The 21,709-nt window shown below is 36.0% G+C and overlaps 1 protein-coding gene across 1 annotated transcript in view; it reads left to right on the top strand.

The window, feature by feature from the left end:
- Positions 1-12,958: 12,958 nt before the first annotated feature.
- The window catches only part of SLC39A12 (solute carrier family 39 member 12), a gene marked incomplete at both ends in the record, with an annotated part of 32,503 nt that continues 23,752 nt past the window's right edge, over positions 12,959-21,709 (top strand). Inside the window, 3 exons of the mRNA XM_082755429.1 lie at positions 12,959-13,228; positions 17,232-17,513; positions 20,777-20,984. Coding sequence (XP_082611555.1) covers positions 12,959-13,228; positions 17,232-17,513; positions 20,777-20,984 — 760 coding nt within the window. The remainder of the gene's footprint in view (positions 13,229-17,231; positions 17,514-20,776; positions 20,985-21,709) is intronic.

Genomic DNA, 21,709 nt, shown 5'->3' with positions numbered 1-21,709 from the left:
TGTCTTCCATTCTTGTACAATAGTATGTAATCAAACTCCAAATGAATTCTTTGTCTTGATGATAAATTTTTATTATGCTGTTGTCATCCTTAATATTTCGTGTATGGCCCTGTGTGAAACATCATTTAAAAACTCCATTCTTACAAAACTGAATGGATTTTTTTTTATTAAACTAACTACTTATGAAGATGTTTTACACTCTGTTTAAGATTCTTATTCCTGGGTTATATTATCCTGGATAAATTCCCAATTTGAATTATAACCAAAGCTAGGAATTGAATTTCAAAAATGCTTCATATGAAGGTTTAAAGAAAATGTCATGGGAAAAATATCCAGGTGTGCCACTGCTTTCTCCAGTTTCCTGCCTGTGGATGAAGCCAGGATTTGACTTTGAGCTGCTGCATATTATGTAGTTTTTACGTTTATAGCCACTGTAAGGGGACCATTGGAATTAAAAGTATGAATGGTCATTTTTTGAACCTTAAAAATTACATCAGCGATGACTCCAGTACTTACCATCAAAAAATATATCATTGTATTTTATATGGAGAACATGAATACTGTTAAGGAAACTATTGGCCAGTTTCTTCAGAGCCAAAGATTATCTTTTAGGCATGCTAACAGAACAAATGTTGGCTTTGTTGATGTATATGCTAAATTATAGCACCCTCAAGCAGCTGGGCATTACCTACTGCTAGCATTTCCACCTGTTCTAGCATGTAGCATTATGTTTACTGTCACAATTCTGCAAATCCCCATGGTAGGGATGTGCCCTCTTAGGCACTGCTTCAAAGGCTCACAGTCTGCCCTGTGTCTGTGAATTGAATGTCTTAGTGCCTGGCAGTTCAACAACCCCCTGTCTAGTAAATAGCGACTGGAATTTATGCCGATAAGTAAGAAAATATAACTCAAGTCAATGAAGGAGGTTAATATATTTGGCTAGTCTTCTCTCACATTGGATCACTCCAGAGAAGCTCCTTCCTGAACTATTTTAATAGTATAAGTAATATATTGGATATATTACCCTAACACACCACTAGCCAATGGAATCAGCCACGATGGCTGAGGTAGGATGTATCTATGGATTAGCTTCGGCCATTCCTGCTCAGGTACGAACTCAAAGACCATGAAGAGTACAAGACTAGTCATACCTAAAGTGGTTTTAATGTTCTCTTGAGGCCATGAGTTACATCTCTCAACTCCACTGGGTAGTGACTCCCTTATCTCTGAAGCTTTCTTCAACCCTTGGTCAGCATGATTTACTATGTCTTATATATAAAAAGTGTCACTAAATTATTCCTGTGTTATCATTGGTATGCTAATGACAACTGAAAGCAGTCACTAAAATTTAAGACAATGTAATCATGTTTCCCATGAGTCATCACATACACTGTTTTAATTCCTTTTCCTTTTAGACTAAAGGTGTTTCTGAGTGACTTGCAAGTCAAAAATGCAAGACATTGCTAAGAAAGCCAGAATAAAACAAAAGCAGACTGTATCCTGTGTTTATATGGAACTAGCTGAAACCTGGAAGACAATGGCATGGAATGGCAGTCCATGGAAATATTCAGTGGAATTCAAGGAAAATTACTTCTCTATAAACAGCTTGAAAGTAAGCAAATTAATGTAATACTTTCAATCTAGGGACATGACTTTTTCTTAAGTGCACCAAGGACTACACTTTAGGAGGTTAGATATTAACACAGAACATGGGGAAAAATTGGAAGTTTGTGAAGGACGAAGGATTAAGTACTTCAGTTCTTTTGTGATGGAAAAAAGAGAGAAATCTAGGAGTCCTAAGGAGCAAGCATCAGCTCCTTATGAGCCAGCAGTGTGCTCAGGTGGCCAAGAAGGCCAACAGCACCCTGGCTTGCATAAGAAACAGTGTGGCCAGCAGGGCTAGGGAAGTGATCATCCCCCTGTACTCGGCTCTGGTGAGGCCGCACCTCGAGTACTGTGTTCAGTTTTGGGCCCCTCGCTACAAGAAGGACATCGAGGTGCTCGAGCGAGTCCAGAGAAGGGCAATGAAGCTGGTGAGGGGTCTGGAGAACAAGTCTTTTGAGGAGCAGCTGAGGGAGCTGGGGTTGTTCAGTCTGAAGAAGAGGAGACTCAGGGGTGACCTCTACAGGTACCTTAAAGGAGGCTGTAGCGAGGTGGGGGTTGGTCTATTCTCCCACATGCCTGGTGACAGGATGAGGGGAAATGGGCTAAAGTTGCACCAGAGGAGGTTTAGGTTGGATATTAGGAAGAACTTTCACAGGTACACTCAACAGGAGGCAGTAACAATTCTAATATTTCCAAGCTAACTGAGAGCTGTGTAGAACTGATAATAGATTGCAGATAATGTGCCTTAAGACACCAACAAAATGCTAAGAAACAAGATTTTCTGCAGGAATACAAGATGAATTGTTCATATAAAACTGTGGTGAATACAAGCATCATTTATTTGTAGTTGAGATTTGGTAGGAATTCGTCATTTAATTCCTTTAAAATGTTTAACTAGTCAACAGATGAATCCATATTTATACGTTATTGTCATGTCAGCAGCAAGAGGCAGCTCCCTTTAGCTTCTATTGCAATGAACTGGCTGTAGGACTGCACTCTTGGAAATAAAGGTATGTTTTTTCCTGCCCTCAGCTTCTCTAGTCATAAGCTTCAGTGTAAGTCAATACTATATTCATCTACCGCCCCAACCTCAATACACATTTTACTTGTGTTGATTTTTAGAAGCAAGTACCTTGAAGAATGTATGTGAGAATGATATAAACTGCTTCAGACTACTGCCTTTATGCATCACTACCAAAGTTAAGATGACCTACAAAACAATATAATGATTCCAGGAACTAACTAAATCAAATGTCTGCTACCAGTAGTCACTAAGAAATACATAAGGAGAAGAAAGGGTTCTGCTAGTTCTGCTAAAATCTGATCAAGAAAATTCTGTTTCAGCTATGCCAGACTGGGGTACTATCCTCATCTTGAGTATTTTCTGAAGTTGTTGTTGGTCTCCACATCTCAGAAGTATATGGGCTTAAAATAGGTACAAAGATTAAGGGATAGAGCAACTGTCTTAAGAAACTGAAAGAAAAATACATAATTATAGTCTGGAAAAAAATGATGAGGTATATTGTTGGTGGCTGAAAAACTATTAAGGTTGTGTATAAAATGGATGCACAACTGTTATCGTTCCAGTTTTATAATATATGAACTGAAACTAGGAGATTGTGGTTTAAAAGGGAATTTAAAGGGAACAGACCATGGTGCTAGGCTTGCATGCACTAATAACATCATCTGTTGTTGATACAGAATAGTGAAATAGATAAAGCATTTCCTCAGAGCCAGTGGGACATTTCTTAGCCTTTATGGTTCTCTTTCTAGGTGTCTTTTTGGTTATTTCTTTCATTTCACTTCCATCCTTCTCTTCACAAGGTTCATCTCGCATTTTGATTCTCAATCCAGCCAAAAAGTCATGTATTAAATAGAATAAAATTAACTAATGTCATGGACTTTAGAAGGGTTTTCAACAAAACCATAAATCCTTCTGAAAATCTAAGGGTAGAAAGAGAATTTGCTCGAAAAGTGTCTCATATTTGTGATTGTGGCTAACTTACTGATGAAGCTAAGCTAAGCTTCATGCTGGAAAACCAAAACACTTTATAGTTTTTTGTTTCTGTTAAGAATATGTGACAAGCATCATGTAGGTGTCTATGGCTTTCATTGCTAAATACAAGGGTGGTTTGATGTGTACCCATTTGAGGGTGTCCTTCCAAAGGTATATTACCTCATGAGGTAAGTCATTCTTCTTTGCAAAACAAATTTGAGAATATATTTCTTCTATATAATAAAACTAATATTGGCTTTGGTAACAATTTTAAGTTGTACTTTCACATTCTTCTGTTGCCAGAACTTTAATTGAACGTTAAAGGAATGAACAAAAGCAATCTTGTCATATACATTTGAATATCTGCCTCTAACACTAATCAGTCACCAGCTTTGTAGGAAATACATGCACTTGGAAATTGTTCCATACAGCAGAGGGCAGCAGTGGTAAAATGGCATGTCAAGTAGTGATTACTGTATGTCTACTTTTATCATCTTTAATATGACTGCTAGTTCCACAGTTCCAAGATTGTTTTATTACATCCTAGTAGGCAATATCCCATTAGAATTCACTAATTTAAAAGAAGTATTTCTCATAAGCATAAAAATAATTGGAAATCCATTAAAAATTAATCAAACGCCAAATCTAATGAATATTGATTTTGTCAAATGGATTATTTTCTTTGGATTCTTTGTTTTGAATAAGCTGGTTTCTGGCATTCATAACACTGCTCTTCCATTTCTTTCATGTCTATAGCTGAGTTTGCAGCTTTCAGATATGAAGACTTTAGTAGAGTATTCCATCTACCCCTTGGTTTTGCACAAAACTTGCAGAAATGAAATATCTTTGAGCATTCTACTACTCCATCAAATATATTTGAAATGGGAAAAATTGTTCAAGACTTACTGTGGTGGAAGAAGAGGGGGAATTCGTACAGAGGCATGGAGGGGTTCAGCTGGCAAAATGTAGTTCCATGGTACAGATGTCTACAACAGAGACAAGCCCTACAGGCTCTCTTAACTTTAAAGGAAGCCATACATATGAATATATAACACTTTTTTATAATTTATGTAAGAATATATAAATACAATCTCTGACCGCAGAGTGCAATTCCCCTCTTCCAAAAGCAGACTATCAGAATAGGCCAGATAAAGTCTGTCTTAAATCTGTTTCTTCCAATGACTAGCCCAGACATAGACTTCTACATTCACCAAATTTAAATAAGCTTGATCTTTACTGCTTAAGCATCACTTCCTTTTTTCAATGTGGGAAATCACACTGAGAAAAGAAACAACCTTTCCCCCCCCCCCCCCCCCCCCCCCCTTTAAATGAGGAAGAAATGGAAACAGAATAAGAAAAATACAATAAGGAAAAAAGGTAAATAATTGAGACTATGCTCATATATATATATAAAATAAATGTAGGATTTTATTATTTTATTTTATTTTTACAAAAAGGTGAAAGAGTTAATGAGCCTTATGCATATAATACAAAGGCTCTCTGGAACAGCATATTAGCTTTTTGGGAAAACATTCAGATCAAAGACAAAAGAGTAGCAAGCATGGTAAGAGTGGCAGCTTTACTGTAAAGTTTGACTTTTTAAAAAAAATGGTTAATTGACATACACCTACATATTTTCATTCTGAAAGATTTGATTTGGCTTTATGGCTGTATTAAAGAAAAGATGATATAAAGGAACATGCCAAGAGGGATCATGGAATATTTTCTTCTCTCTTGTATGCATATACTTCCCTCTCGCACAATGTCAATAAAGACAGTCTTTGGAGGGTGTATCTCTTTATTATTATTATTTTTTTTTTTTCTGCAGTAAGAGAGCAAACTAATACATAGCCAGTTATCCCAGCTTGCAGACAGTCATTCTCTTTGTTTATGTTTATTCCCTTTAGTAGGTAAGATTTCCTAGTAGGACAGTTCCATGTCACTCAAAAGGATGAAGAGAAGCAATGCAAGGAGACTCATCACTGAGAAGATAGGGATGCATCCAGTACATTGGATGCATCCATTCTCCAGACTTTTGTCTGAAGGTACATGCAGAGTATGGGTTCTTAAACCCAGAACTCCCACCTCCCTTTTTAAACCTTGCCACTGGTTTAAAAGGAACCTTAGTTTTCCTGATGTTAAAGAAATTTGCATCAGCTTACTCTAGTTCTTGTGAGGATTTCTGGGGGGGGGGGGGGGGGGGGGGGGGGGGGTGAAGGAGAGAGAGAACTCTAGGTAAAAAAGAAAACCAGACCTCTTTATAAAGAGTTAATTAAAAATTTAACCTCAATGTGCTAATGCTCTGCATACTAATCCACACGCTTTCTTTGTCCAGCTAACAACTGCCAGGCACTGACTTGTTCTACTAGGCTACTTTGAACTTTACACTGTGCTGCAGATTGTATGTTGTTAATTGTAAGTAACTGTATCTAATGGTTAATAAATACACATCTTAAGCTCAGCTAAATTGTGAAAAGTGAGATTATACTTTGTATTTATGATTTTCCGGACTCATGTGGTTCTGTATGTGTGCATGCATGCAGTACTTCAAAAAGTACTGTAATGCTGGAAACAACACCGAGCAAAACTAAATGAGTAGAGTTTTTAAAAAATTAAAATGTGAGTAATTATTGATAACTAAGAAGGCTGTATTAAACAGAAATAGCACAAATTCTGCAATTAATAAAAAGGTCAAATTTGACTTAAGAAGTATTAGTATGGGAGAATGCAATAAAAATCATAACAAAAATTTAGAAAGGCAATCACATATTTTGTTTTATCATTTTTTGAACATTGTAAGGTAATTTGTACTGTGTCTTCTCCTCTTCTAGTTGTACTTCTGTACAGAAAAGTATAAATATAATGCCATCAAATAATGTATAAAATAAGATGGAAAAAAGAATGGTTGATGGGAATGTAAACAAGTAAATAAACACAGTCATCATTTATGATAAAAAGAGAAAAAAAGAAGAGCACAAATATGAAAGAAAAAAAAAAAAAGCTATCAAATGCTAAGGTTAAGGACAAAGAAAGGTTTAATACTGTATCACAACCAAAGTAACCAGTATGAAATCAAAGTAATCAGTAGTAAGTATGAAGAGGTATATCAAAGCCAAAGTAAATTCTAGCCCAAGTGTAAGGTTTAGATAAGTCTGTTTAAAAGTGTATGTAAAGTACATATAAGTATATTGATACTCTACCTTTCAAAAGAAATAATGTAGTGCCTTATTCTGATATGAAGGTGTTTTCTACTCTATCATAACCAAGCAATTATTTGAGTTAAATATTTCTGCATCTGCCAGACAGGATAGCATACTCTTAACCAGCAGCACTAGTCACAGAGAATTATGAAACATTAATGTTGCTTTTTAATAAATTTGTTAATATGTTCAGAAGCATGGAGAAATTTCAAAGAATGGAATAAAATCTTAAATGTTTTCAATATTTTAAAAGGGGTAAACAGGATGAGAGGGTAACAGTAGGCTATTTCACCAGATGTCAATCCCAGCCAACAGCAGAGAAGGGCACTGTAGAATGTAAGGAGTTTAAAGATGGTAAAATAGTTAATATTAGTCAAGATGATTTTATGGGAAATAGATCTGGAAAAACAAACTGTGATAATTCTCTTCTAAAATTATAAATTTGTATGAAAGAGTTAACAAGGCAGAAGCCGAGACTTCTATGAGGCTTTCACCTGATTCCTGAATGATTCTGCAATTTAAAATTACTTGTGGGATCCCATAAAGCAATATTGACTCAGTTAAACAAATAGTGAATGGTGAGTTAGCAAAACAGGTTTTCAGAAGGGTCTTTTTGATCCATTGCCATTCAATATTTCTCTCAGCACTGAGAAAGTATAAAACAGCTGAGGGCAAAATTTATAGACAAGGCAGAAATTCATAGGGTTGTGAGCAATGGTGGAACATTGTAAGAGGAATTCATTGAACAGTCATAACCTTAGCAAGCTTCCAAACTCAGAAAAAAATTGGGTCATCATCCCAGATACTCTTATCTCCACGGACCAAGTTCCTGTAGTCTTTTTATTTATTTTATTTTTTGTTTTCCTGACCAGAAAGTCATCAACAGAAAAGTTGTATGAGGGACAAATTCCTTGTAAAATGAAGGCATTAGATTGCACTTTCCATATAAATGAACATTTTGTTAACCAAATGAAAGCTTTCATGCCAGGACAGGAACATCTTAAAACAATAAATGTCACAGATTAATTCTTCAGTATTTGAAAAAAAATACTTTGGAAGGTATTTTTTGCAAAACGTGAAGCTTCACTTACCCATAGTCAAAATAATCCATGAATTCTTTTCTTCTAGTATAAATAGATTTGCAATTCTTGCTCAGGAACCTTTCTGTAACAGGTGAATTTTGCAATCTTAAAGTAATACAAGGCTTGTTCCAGAGACATATATTAATATATAAAACTGTATTAATGTCTGGCTCTGTTCATTTCAATAGCATTCATTTATTTTAATTCATTGGTGCTCAATATATGTGATATTGTGAGGATTGGCATGTGAAGCCAATGAAGCTGAATAGACTGTGGTAATTTTAAAGTACTGACATTTTTTATTACAGCACTGTGGCATTAATTCTTTGGCAAGTATATTTTATATAAAGAAATTCTACATAAATTACATGCAAAATATAGTCTTTTCGCATGTCAGTATGCTGCCTATGGCTGTAATTATAGTAATGTGCACACTTCACATTAATAACATGGAGGAAATTTGCAGTACTACGGGATTCTCTTCTATTTGCCAAAATTTCTGTGATTAGTAAAAGGGCAAAAAATACGTTTGCTTAGTCCATCAAAACAAGTAATAGACTAGTTAAAGAAAAAAAAAAAAGTTATATGGCTGCATTTCTCAGTAAGCTGTGAAGTTCAGCAAGGGGTCTTGCAAAAATGATGTTTGCATTGTCTCCCATTCTGTTGCATGAAAAAATAAAATAAATAAAAAAAATATTAAGTGGTTTGCCTGGTTGATAGAACCCATAGGAATGTCCTTGTCATCTCTGAGTGAGTTCTCTAAAGAGTTTTCCTATTCCCACATAATTTTATTCACTGATCCTTTGAAAACCAGTAAATTGCAGAGTGCAGTTATTCATGGCATTTGTGAATGGGCAACTTGCTTTTGTTCTCGCAGCAGGTGCGTAGGTGGGAGAAACAACAAGACAAGCTGCGGTAAGTCGTATTGGCTCACTTAAAGTGAAAATCAAATAAATAAAAATCCTGTAACCAAAGATGGCTTGCTGCATGTATTAATGTTCTGTGTCTGGTATGCTATTGGGAAATTGCCTTTACTCCTACTCACTAAAAGTCATAAAAGATTGCATTTGTATGTGAAGATGATTTGCTATAGAGTTGTCTGAGATCATGATACCAAACATTAAATAAAATATGAATTCTGAGAAGTTCCTTTTCTTTTTTTCTCCCCACTCTTTTCCATTACTCACTTTCCTCCAACACTCAGCAGTTTCTGTCAGCAATCAGTTACTCTTTCAAGTATCTCTCCATGGTATATGTTCAAATTGATTTAAAATAGTGGTTTATCTCCACAGATTCTTGACCTCATGTCCTTGCTTGAGCATGCCAAGGTTGTTAACTAAGTGTAGAATAGATTAAAAAACAAAACAAAACAAATAAAAACATTTCATTTACTTATTTAATCAGGAAGTTTACCTTACCTCTGGTTCTGATACATATTTGTTGTCGTGTTAGAATGGCAAGCTATGTGGATTTGAGTTACCCCAGTTCTGCAGTACCTGAGGGCTTTTTCTTCCATACACACTATCACTCTACAACAAGCAGAGACTTATTGGATTATGTGCATTGTGCAGACTTTCTGCTCACCCTTCCCCCCTTATTAAAAATCACCAAAAGACACGCAATCACTTTCAAGCCAAAATGGCAGAGACTGTTACAACTAATGAAAGAATGATGTTAATGAGAGGTACTTTGTGAGGTTTTGAGCCGTTTTTGAACTGTATCATTGAATCTCTCTATCTCAGCAAACTTACAATAGGCATCTACATAGCTCTGTTGTTATCAATATCCCATTTTATCAGGTGAATGGTGTCAGCATGGGTGGGTTGTAGGGGAGCAATGCTATTACAGAAAGGTTTCAAAAAAGGAGTTAGCAATTGGTTTTAGAAATTACTTTAAAAATAGTCCTCCAAGTGCTGTGCTGACAGAAAAATTATTTGATGACAGCTCATGACAGAAAGCAGAGGCAATGCCTTGTCAGGGGGTAAAGCAGAGGTGGAAGCTTGAGTCGCCATCAGTAACTTTGCCACCTCTGAGGAACTCATTTGCAAGCCAGAGAAGAAGGTTTGCAACACTTAGCCTTAAAAAGGGAAGTGAATTCTCATTTGAAATCAGTCATAGTACCCTCTACCAATTTTTATTTGTTGTTTTTTAATGCATATGATTTGTAATAATGAGCATCTCCTTTTACCATCACTCTGTAATATAAATGTTAATGTGTAAGATACTGTCAGTATTATTATGTAAATCTTCTCTCAGCAGCTTTCAATAGTTATAAATCATCAAATGTGTGATTTTTGAATGATAGCTTCTCTCAAATTGAAGCAATTCACCCTCTGTTTATACACATTAATTGGATAGAATAAATTCTTTTTTTCAATTAGTAATTACATACAAACCACCAAATTATATATGGATAAACCTATTCTATGTTTGTTTCAAGATTGAGCAATCCACAGAATTAAATGCTGGAAGCTATTCCCTCATTATCTGAGGAACTATTTTTATTAGTGGAACAAATGTGGATGTAGTTAGCTTTGTTTCACAGAGCAAATTACATAAAGGCTAGAGGAGATGCATCTTATGTGTTTCTGCTTTTCAGTCATTCATATTTAAAAAAAAAAAAAAGGAGTTTGGGAAAGTAAAATATTTTGATATTGATGTCTGAGGGTTTATGTACTTGAGTAACTAATAGTGATTCTTAAAACGCTCAGCTTTGATCACAAAAGAGTTTGTGCATAGTTCCATGTACTTGTACTTTGTATTTTTGAGAACATTTGTTTATATTTTGCACTTCACTCAAGCTGCTGTAGTTGGTTTCTTTTATTTTTTTGGCAGTGTCTGTTGCCAGCTCTCAGCTTTACTAACACAGGACTGTTCCCTTTCAGCTGACCACCTTGGAAGAAGCATTAGCAGCATTTTAAAACTCAGGATTTTGTCAACATGGCTTTAAAGAGAATTACAGCATTTCTATTACTAGTAAGGTAGGCAGCCTTACTGTTTCACAGGACTTGAAGAGACAAATTTGATTCTAATTCTTCATTACCACGCTGAATGTGTGGAAGGTGGGAGAATGATATGACTGCTGTACTTGTTACTATGGAAATCTGTCAGTCATGAGTTTTCACTAACTTCCAGTGCAATGACATTGTAACACCATGGTGACATATATGTCAACTTTGCAACAGCATCCCTCAGGAAAACCTGAATATGTATTTTTTTCTTTTCACCAGAGTCTGAGCTACCCGTTTTTAATTGGTGCAGTTGTGGTACAGAATGAGTTTGGATAAAAGAGCCTGTTCTTCCCAGTGTTTCCCCCCAGAAAATAGCATTTTCTTAATGGAGGTGCTTGAAAAATTTCAGTTTCTATTCTGTTCTGGTATTTGCAAAAAGACAGAAAGTTTTGATGGAAGAAGAAATTCAGGTGCATTATGAAATTGCTCCAATAATGTGGTAAAATAGAGAACAGCTATGTTGTGCTTGCATGTATTATTCATTGTAGTGAAAGATTCTTCAATATATTTTATACATCTTGTTTGCTACAATAAAGCAGGGACCGTTTACATAAACTGATAACTACCAAAGTATGAGAAATACATTTAATAATGTGATGCTTAGAACTTGCCAAGAAGAACATGTACTAATTCCTATCCACCTCCATTGTTACCTTAAGAGCAGCTCTCTCCATAGCAACTGAAAACTTTTCAAGGCAGCAATAAACTAATCCTCTCCAGCTTCCAGAGCACCATCAAGAATTTTAAAAACATTGGACTTCCAGCAGCTAAATACTTCTGAGGATTCAAAAGGCCACAAAGCTAGATACACAAGCATTCTTTTTCCCTTCAGAAGGTAAGGAAATAATGTTTAGAAATCAATGCATCCCCATAACAATGATACATATTCATAAATGTTAACAGTAAAATATAACTAAATATAAATATATCAAAAGATTTCCTAGAATCTAAAACATACTAACCTTTAGTTAGTGAATTAATGCTAGTTTGAATTCAGCAGTCTTTTATATATATATATATATATATATATATTTATTTTTTTCTTTTTAAATACTGATTTAGCAGAGTTTCCTCTAAAATAAACCACACATGTATCGTATTGCATTTAAAAGATGATGATTGTGTTTGTGGTTGTTTAACACATGCGCATTATCATCTGTAAATGTATATTGCTGCCAGCATCAAGAGAGTGAAAATGTCCTTTTTGAGAACATAATTGAAACTTTTTATTTTTCTTCTACATTGGGATAGATTATTATTAAAGCAAAGATAATGATGTATTAGGAAAGATAGTGTCAAGACAGATTTACAGTGCAAAATGTCTTTTGTATCTAGAGTTTTAAAAAGTTGAACTTGTTGCTTGTGTTGTGATTTTCTTGTTTGTTCACTGAGTTCTATGAATGAAATTATGTCAGTCTTGAAACTTTCCTCTGATCATAAAATAGCACTAATCTTTAAGTACATCCTGCTCATTCTTGTTTTGTGTTGTATAGCTGGAGTTTAGTAACATTGATAAAGTGTTTTGAAAATAAAACCTGCTCTATATTGCTGCTTTGTAATATAATTACTATGCAGTTGTATCAGAAATAGACTAGTAATCTTTATTTACAGCTATTTTGCTACTAAAAAGCTGTTTCATAATGGAATGAAAGTGAAAGCTACAGTATTTTCCTTTTCTTACTGAAGAGGATTATTAGTGAATGCAATAACATAACACTGAAATGAAAACCATACACTTTACTTTTATGAGGAGGGAAGGGCAGTTTGAGTCAACCTCTTTTTGGTAATTCTACAGAAATTTTAAGGCCATGGTTGTCTTAGTTTCCTGCTGTTCTGGGCTGTAAAGCCCTTACAGGCTCCCTGTTGTTCAAAAACAGCTTGTCACTGCAAATCAGCTTAGCCGACCAATTAATAAATCCTTTCAAACATATTGCATTCACACTAATTAAGGGGTTGGGTTTTTTTTCCCCTTTACTATTCAGATTCCTCAGGTTTCAAGTTTAAGCTGGAAGTGCAAACAACAGTCCAACATTCAGTGCATATCACTCACTGCAGGAAGAGGAGATGCATTCTCTGACCAAGCATCCAGCTCTTGGGGTGGTATGTTCTGCTTTCATATTCAGCGTGCTCATTGCTGAAGGACAGCTTGGGAAAGAGCATGGGCAGGATGGCAGCTATGCTCCCAGCCGAGGCAATCTGATGGAAGTTTTACGCGTTCTTTCAGCTGACAACACTGAGCTCCACATGAACCACTCACAACAACTGATCAAAATGTTACTGGAGAGAACTGAGTGCCCACAGCGGATTTATGGCATGCAAGAGGATTGTAATCTGGTTAGTGCTTCAATTAATGAGGGTATATCTTTACAGGATTGTCAGTGAGTTCTAAAATTGTTTATTAGAGTGAAACCCTCCTAAATACAAAACCTAAAGATGTAAAAGACTTGTTGTTGCAGCCAAAAATTGATAGTCCCCATTTTAATTGTTTCATTGTAAATTATTAATGTTAATTGTTTGATCTTGTAAAAAGGAGATATTCCAGACACGACAAGTATGCCTTAAAAAGCCTATGGTTCAGTCACATAACAGTAATAATTTTCCTTTAAAGTTTTCAGCTCTTTATTTTCCAGCAAGGTTTTTCTGTTTTAATTCTTACCTAACTATTAAGTCATGAGTTTGAATTTGGGGTACAGATTTCCACTGTGGAAAGACATAGGTAAAAACTAGGCTCCAGCTCTGTCACTTTTTGTTGTTGTAGTAGATTTAGTTCATAAAAATAAAACCCAGACAGGATTCTCACAGATTCATCTGCCAATTCACTGAAATGTTGAAAATTAAGGGAAAGTTTTGGTAAGCAGTTCAGGTCAAGGAAAATCAAAGACAGAACAATGAATCTGCAAATCCAAATTGAAACTGGAAATAGTCCAAGGTACAGTTTCACAGAACGTTTGACTGTCTAGTTGAATTGAGACTATTTTCAGAACTGATTCCTGATTTGACAAGAAAAGGAACAAAAGTAATAAGATCATAGGTTCTGGTAGGAGGGAGACAGTGACAAGTGAGCGACTTAGCTGAAAGTAAGTACAAAGGGCTTGGTCAGTCTTGGCTTTGATTAATGTTATTCTAGCTCTGGCTTGGTTCAGTGACCTACATGCAGCTGACTGTCTCTTTACATCAGAATTACAAGGATGCTCATAAAGGTGATTGCTTTGAGAATATACTATTCTTGTCAATCAGATTAGCCAATGAAATTGAGATATTTTTCTCCCGTGCAGAAGAAAACTACTCACTTCATTGTCTCTTCCTTCAAATGTTCTCCTTTTTTATATGATACCCAATGTGAAATTTTGTACATAAATAATGTAGGTGTCAGTTATTCCCTGTGGGTATTTGTTATAAAAGAATTGAGGCAGGAGCTTTTCCTCAGTTTACATATAATTCTCAGTTACAGTATGGACCCAGATCAAAATCTGGGAAAGTATTAACTGGTAATGGATATAGATGTCTCCTAAACTTCACAAAACAGGGGTCTAGGCTTTCTTGTTCTCCCTCTTTGTCTTGCTTCTTTGGGTTGCCATAGTTTTTCTTCTATTGGTGATCTTTTTTTTTTTGTGGAGAGCATAACCACTGTGTCCCTGAATGGAAGAAATTGAAGTGAAACTTGTCTGGGGCTTACTTTAGTTAGGACTTCCATGCTCTTTAGGCTTCTTCTTGAAACATTTGTGTGGGAAAAACATGAAGAATTTCACCATTTCCAGTACTTCTCAGTGTTGGATGTACCAGTAATACTGCACGCATCCTTCAGTGCCACATGAACACAGTTCACAATAGAAAAACCATGAGAGAGACAGACGGAATCTTCAGTCACATGCAACCCACACGGAGCTGTGTTGAAGTATTCCAATATGTTTTAACAACATTGGGTAAGCCGAGATAGCAAAAGCTGTGTGAGAAGTCCTGTCTTTCAAGATCTCCAAAACTTGAAACAGAATGCCCCACCTTACGTTGGCATTTTCTTTCTCATGCTTGTTGGGAATAACTAATTGATTTCAGACAATACTTTCCCTTCTAAATCCAGGATCCTTGTCATACCAGATGACTTTGGGTTTAGATTTCTTTCCTTTCTAATGATGTCTCCAATAGATATTTAAAATGAATGAAGTTTAACACTTTTTAGATCCTCTTCTGCCTTGTCATTACATATTGGCTCCCAAGACTCTTTAGATAGGGGCTGACAGCTCTTGATTGAACATGTGACAGTCCTTTATCTCCTAAGCACACAAAGGTCAGGTATTTCCTGCAATTGTACGGGTGGTGGTTTTTTGTTGTTTGCTTTGCTTTGCTTTGTTTTGTTTTTAATAAATTCTGGTCTCAAACAAAGAAAGTCAGCTCATGGTTCCCAGTTTCAAAGATGAGCTCTTTTTTTTTTTTTTTTTTTTTTTTTGTGGCAAATAAGTTTTTCTAAACCAAGACTATGCAGGAAGAGGTTATACCTATAAAATATTTCTACAAGAAATATTTCTACTTATATTTCTAATCTTGACAGCAAGATTAGAAATGATGAACCTATTTATTTTCTCACGATATCTCCTTAACAATTACCTTTTATAGGCTGACCATATACTATGGAATAACAGCATCTTTTACAATGCACCTGATTCCTTCTAATAAGCAATTTCCTTTTTAGTTATCTTCCTTGCAAGAGCAAACAAAAGCTTCGCTTGATTAAAATTTATCCTTACTGGGTTTTGAAATGTTGTAGAAACCTTTGAAAATCTTTCCACTACATTCAGGATATTTACTCTACTACTGTTGGGTATTTGAAAAGGTTAGTTAACTAACTTAAGGTCTTTACAGACAGAAAACAGAATAGCTACGTTCTCATAGCTGAAATACTAATGTTTAGAGATGTAGACTAGAAAAAGTTCAGCTTCTAGATCTTGATAAACAATTTAGGCAGGGCACAGTCGATCATATTTTAATCTAGTTTACGTATGAGTATAAATATTTAATTTGGAGATTACAGACACAGTTGTCTTTTTTTAGATTATTTGTGACAATTTTTGCTGGAATTATTTCTGTTAAAATGTGGCAGCTCTCTCGATTCCTCCAGGGAACATTGGCTTCTGAATACGACAAAGTGTGTTTGATTCTACTCTGCTTCTGTGTAGGAAAATGAACTAACATACAAGGTGAGCCACACTGCTGAACACATCATGCTTGTAGCCATAAGCAATTTAGTCTGACAAAATAGGTTCTTTCTAGGACTCATGAATTTATTTGAGTGTAATTATGGTCCTTCTGGACCTTATGGACCTTCACATGTTGTAGTGTCTTCTCATAAACATACAGTCTGTCTGCTCTGCCACAGTGGTTGAGATTAGCTGGCATGGCTATAAAATGGTTGGAAAGAGACAGTTGGGAAAAATAAATAAGTTAGCTACAGAATGAATGACAATAGTTACAGGATCTCTTCAAGAAAGACTCTTTATTCTGGAATTCACTATCTTATTTCCTGTAGCCTGACTTAGAGCCTTATTGGTCTTTTGGCCGAGTTTTAAAGGCTAACTTTAGTTTGAGCTAGCAAAAATTTCTGGAAAAATGTTTGTTGCATCAAGAACAATGGAGTTTTACATACATATTTTTATATTTTAAATCTATGACTGCTCAGATAGAAAGCCTACACACAGTGAGTGTATCAGTTCAGTCCTTCTTGAAATCCATTTAAAGGACTAAATGATGTTGAGATGACTTTCTGCACTGGACTGAATTGTTCCAGTTATCAGGATTCACTGAGAAAAAATAAAGATATGCATATGATCGTAGGGTCAGTTAAGTCTCTTAACAGTGCACTGAATATGATATAACTTCTGTTCACATACCTTGAATTAACGACAGTGCAGATATGGTCTTTTTCTCATAACAGAAACACATACAGCATGCGGAGGTGAAAATATGATTAAACTGTAGACCTTATCTAATATATTAGTAAAATCTGTTGAAGCCAGTAGAAGACTTTCAGTTCTCCACAGTGAAATTTTGATCAGAATTCTTTCTGTTTTGTAGTAAATCTTAAATCCCTTGGATGCTTAATGTTTCTTAAAAATAGAAGAGGCTCTGGAAAAAGACACAAGGCATGATCTTGAGCAATAGAACTGCAATGACTTACACATGCCTTCCTACTGTATATCCATCAGCCTGCATCCACATAGTCTTAGGTTTGATCCCTTATATTTAAGAGATGAATTCTCCTATTACCCTCACTAATCAAATTTGCAGATGACTGGCAATGTGTTACTTGAATTGAATTTCCATTTATTTTAATTTTTTTTTGCAGTGCCTTGAACCAGATGCTGTGTTACTAATAGCTGGTGGAGGTTTAGAAGACCATCTCAGTGAAGAAGTATTTGAGAGAATTTCTCTTATTCTCCTCTACTACATTCTTCATCATAAAGACGTGTGTTCTTCAGAAGTCAGCTTGAGTAATAAGGATTATAAATTTTACCTACAGAGTATGCTCAGTTTAAGGCATGATGAAGACTGCTATTATTTTTCACGGAATGAAACAGAAGATACGTTAGCTGCAGTAAAGCTACATTTTAAAACTCCTGAAACCCAGGTAAAGAAATTTAAAATAACTTCATATTTGCTACTGATAAGCCTGTAAGCTAGTTCAGATATCATGTCTATATGATGGCTCTCCAGACTACTGGTAAATAGCAGTGTGAGATCACAGGCTGAATGTTGGTCTTTTGTTGTACATGTTGTTCAATGCTAGCCTTCTTGACTTGCTTTTGTCATGTGCTACCTAACACTTCCACAGACTGCTGAGAAGTGGTTGGGGAAGTAGCATGTTAGGGACTATTCCCAGTAGATAATTTAGAAAAATTGCTTTGCTTAAGACAGCTATAAAGAGTGTAGGTATGTTACCAATGATTGTACCTAAATGGCATAAACCAGAGCAGTTCTAAAACTGGTCTTGCTGTATAACAAAAATGATAAATCAGTCTGCTGTAATGAGATCCTTGCCAGAACATTTACTTCCATATCCATCCAAAGTAGGGTGGAATGAGGAATCTGTCCAAAGATCTTATGGCCTCCTTTAGTTGGGACACACATCTAATTATCTGTGAGAATGAATATGCCTTGCAGAGACTGATACAGATAAACTTAAATGTTAAATTTTATTATTAGTATTATTATTTTAAGTAGTCTATTGAGTATATTAAAATTAAAACATACTTTTAAAGTCAGGAAACAGGCACCAAGTTTTCTCAACACTATTTATTATTCCTTATCTCAAGTAGGACCTATAAAATAATAAGATATTATTCATGATTTCACAATCTAAAAAAAAAAATGTTTTCTTTGTAAAGGGCAATAAAATAAGGTTTTGCCTGATTAGATAACTCTTAAAGTACAAGTTGACCTGCTGTGAGAAGCCCGTTAGATCTGCTCATGATATATATTTAAATTTGGAAATTAAAATTGCAAACTTTGAATTTACCTTTTTTTTTTTTTTTTTTCATTCAGTTGTAATATATATCATACTGTAGTACGAGTTTCTTATGTGAGCAGAAGATGGTGAGGAGTCCTAGCTGTGCAGCAGGATGCTGAGGGCCTCCGGTCCCTTTTTCTGTGTTCTTTGTGTAATCGTTTCCCATCATAAATTATTCATTGACCCGTACTTTTGGTTCTAAGTCTTGGTGAACGTGCTGATTTCCCCCCAAAAATCCAATGGTATCTGGGCAACTGTAAAGAGACATTGGTGGGTATTTGGCATGTCAAGATAGAACAACAATCCATAAAGTGCTTTACTGTGTAGTCTGTTTGTTTGTGCTGGCAGTATATTCAATTATTAAGTCTCTTCACTATGTGGGACTTATCCACTTACTGGCACGGGAGGGGGAGGGGAAGGAAGGGACAGGAGAAGAGCTTGTTTGTTTGTTTTTTTGTTTTAATGAAAGGTACTCAAAACATTATAGGCTATCTAATGCTTAGAATCACAACACTTGTGTAATGGGAAAGGGCCAATGGTGTAAGACAGTGATAGAAGAAAGACATTTTTAATGCCTCTTTATATGTTTTTGTCTTCACAGAAAATATCTTCAGTCATAACAGCTAATATGTTATTTATCATAGAGTCATGGAATGGTTTGGGTTGGAAGGGACCTTAAAGATAACCCGGTTCCAACCCCTGCCATGGGCAGGGACACCTCCCACCAGACCAGGCTGCTCAAAGCCACATCTCACCTGGCCTCGAACACCTCCAGAGACAGGGCATCCACAGCTTCTCTGGGCAGCCTGTGCCAGTGCCTCACCACCCCCTGAGTGAAGATTTTCTTCTTTATATCTAATCTAAATCTCCCCTCTTTTAGTTTAAAACTACTACTCCTTGTCCTATCCCTACACTCCCTGACAAAGAGTCCCTCCCCAGCTTATAAGGTTTATAGTTATATAAGTTATTAGGGCCGCTATAAGTTATAAGGCTACTATAAGGTTTCCCCAGAGCCTTTTCTTCTCCAGGCTGAAAAAACCCCGCTCCCTCATCTTCTGTTCATAGGAGCTTGAGCCCCTTGATCATCCTCATTGCTCTCCTATGGACTCACTCTAATAGCTCCATGTCCTTATGCTGGGGATCCCAGGGCTGAATGCAGCACTCCAGGTGGGGTCTCACAAGAGCAGAGCAGAGGGGCAAAATCCCCTCCCTTGCCCAAAAGTGACCATGCTGCTTTTGATGCAGCCCAGGATACGGTTGGCTTTCTGGGCTGTAGGCGCATGTTGCCAGCTCATGTTGAGATTCTCATCAACCAACACCCCCAGGTCCTTCTCCTCAGGCCTGCTCTCAATCCAGCCTGTATTTTTGATTGGGATTGCCCTGGCCCAGGTGCAGGACCTTGCACTTGGCCTTGTTGAACCTCATGAGGTTTGCACAGGCCCACCTCTCAAGCTTGCCAAGGTGAAAATTTCAAATGAGAGATGAAATTTCAGGTTCTGGAAATTAAAATGTGTAATGAAAGGACAGGAAAAAATGCCAGCCTTCTCCCCACAGTGTTTAAGGCATATATATAGACAGATGTAAAATATATGTAAAATAAATGAACACTGTATTGGCTCATCTAGCTGACTTTTCAAATTAATTTATATGGAAAAAGATAAATCAACTTTTATAATTTTCACTCAATTTTTGTTGTTGTTTCTCTCAAACCCAAAGCATTTGCAGTGCATAAACAAGAAAGGCAGAAATAGAGGAAAACAGGGATACATTTCCAGGTAAATAAGAGAGCTGTAGCCTGCTCCCTCACTTCAGACCTGCACACATCCATATACGTAGGTGTTGTATATGACTGTCTATTGCATCTCTTTGATCACACAGGAGGGAAATCACCTTTTATCTGTAGAATAATTGCTTTCCGTATTGTCCTAGATAAGTGCCCTATAACAAATTATTGATTTCGTTTAATAAATAGGGAATGAAAATCACTAAGAAAATTCTTTCTGAAGTCTGAAATAGAGTTGAAATTACATTTTTTGAGTAAATGCCTTGTACCTCCACAAAATTTTCACCTTTTCCTGCCAATTTCTGGAGTTAGTTGTGGAAGCAATTGATGATGACATAGGAATAGCAGAAACAACATGAAAATACTGCTAAAGAAAAACATTTTTCAAGCCTTTTTTATTTTATCCCCATTCTCCTGAAACTGTTCTCTGTTCCTTATTTGCTGTCCTGCTGTCAACTGCAGCTTTAATCCTAGTATTTTTTATTTTTTTTTTTTACCCTGGTTGCTTGTGAAAATGTTCTCTCCAGTTTCTTCTCCTGTCACTCATTATTTAAATGGAGGTGACCAGGGCTGTCTTTATGCTGTTTTGTCCTGATTTCAGTGTGTTGATGTGAGTACTCTGGAGAAAAATGCTGATATAATGGACAGAGATGGCGCTGATGAAAACACTCTTCCACGCCTGGCTGCTTTAATCATTACTCTGGCTCTCCAAGGAGTCTGTATGGGGAAAGCAAGTTTGCCCTCTCCAGAATTCTTTATGAAATACATTTTCAATTCTTTAAACAGTACCACTGAGCTTCAAGTGACAGGTAAGCTATTTATTCATCTTTAGGTGCCTTTCACAACACACATTTTATGTAAACTATGTTTAAATGCCTAAAGGACTTTCTGCACTTCATTTTAGCCTTTTCATCAAATGCCATTTCATTTTATAGCTGTTAAGTAGACCCTTCTAAATTTAGAAAATAAACTCTTTGATAATTCTCTGGGAGATATAAAATAGTGTTACTGTGGTAAGTACTGTCATCAGAATTTATGAGTTAGTTTCTCAGTGTAGTCTGAACTCCAAGGGTGGCACTCTAGCTGTGAGGGCAGAGTTTGCTGAGGCTTCATTTACATTGCTTCTTTATGCAGTTCATTATGCTACTGTAACTATATCACAAGATTAATCTTGGCGTAGAGGGGATAATTCATGTATCGTAGCCAGGTTAGGCACTTTAGTCCCTCACACTTCACCGCAGACATACCCCCAGAGGAGAAGTAGATGCAGTCCACTCTTATTTGAGCAAATATATATCTGCCTGATATATATATCTCTCTGATATCTGCCCACTGTAACTTAAAACATCTTTATGGTTTGTGTTTCCCTACCTGGAAACACAAGGACCCATTTTCTTCAGGAGTTCTATTGCTAGACATATTAGAAATGCTACTTGACCATAAATAAATAGATGCATTTGAGATTTCTAAGTGGTCCAATAAAATAAAATAAAATAAAATAAAATAAAATAAAATAAAATAATGGAAGCATCGA

This window comes from Aythya marila, assembly GCF_965140915.1.
Source record: "Aythya marila genome assembly, chromosome: 2".
NCBI classification, from domain to species: Eukaryota; Metazoa; Chordata; class Aves; order Anseriformes; family Anatidae; genus Aythya; species Aythya marila.
Note: the sequence above shows the minus strand (reverse complement) of the source record. Positions and strands in the feature narration are given on the sequence as shown.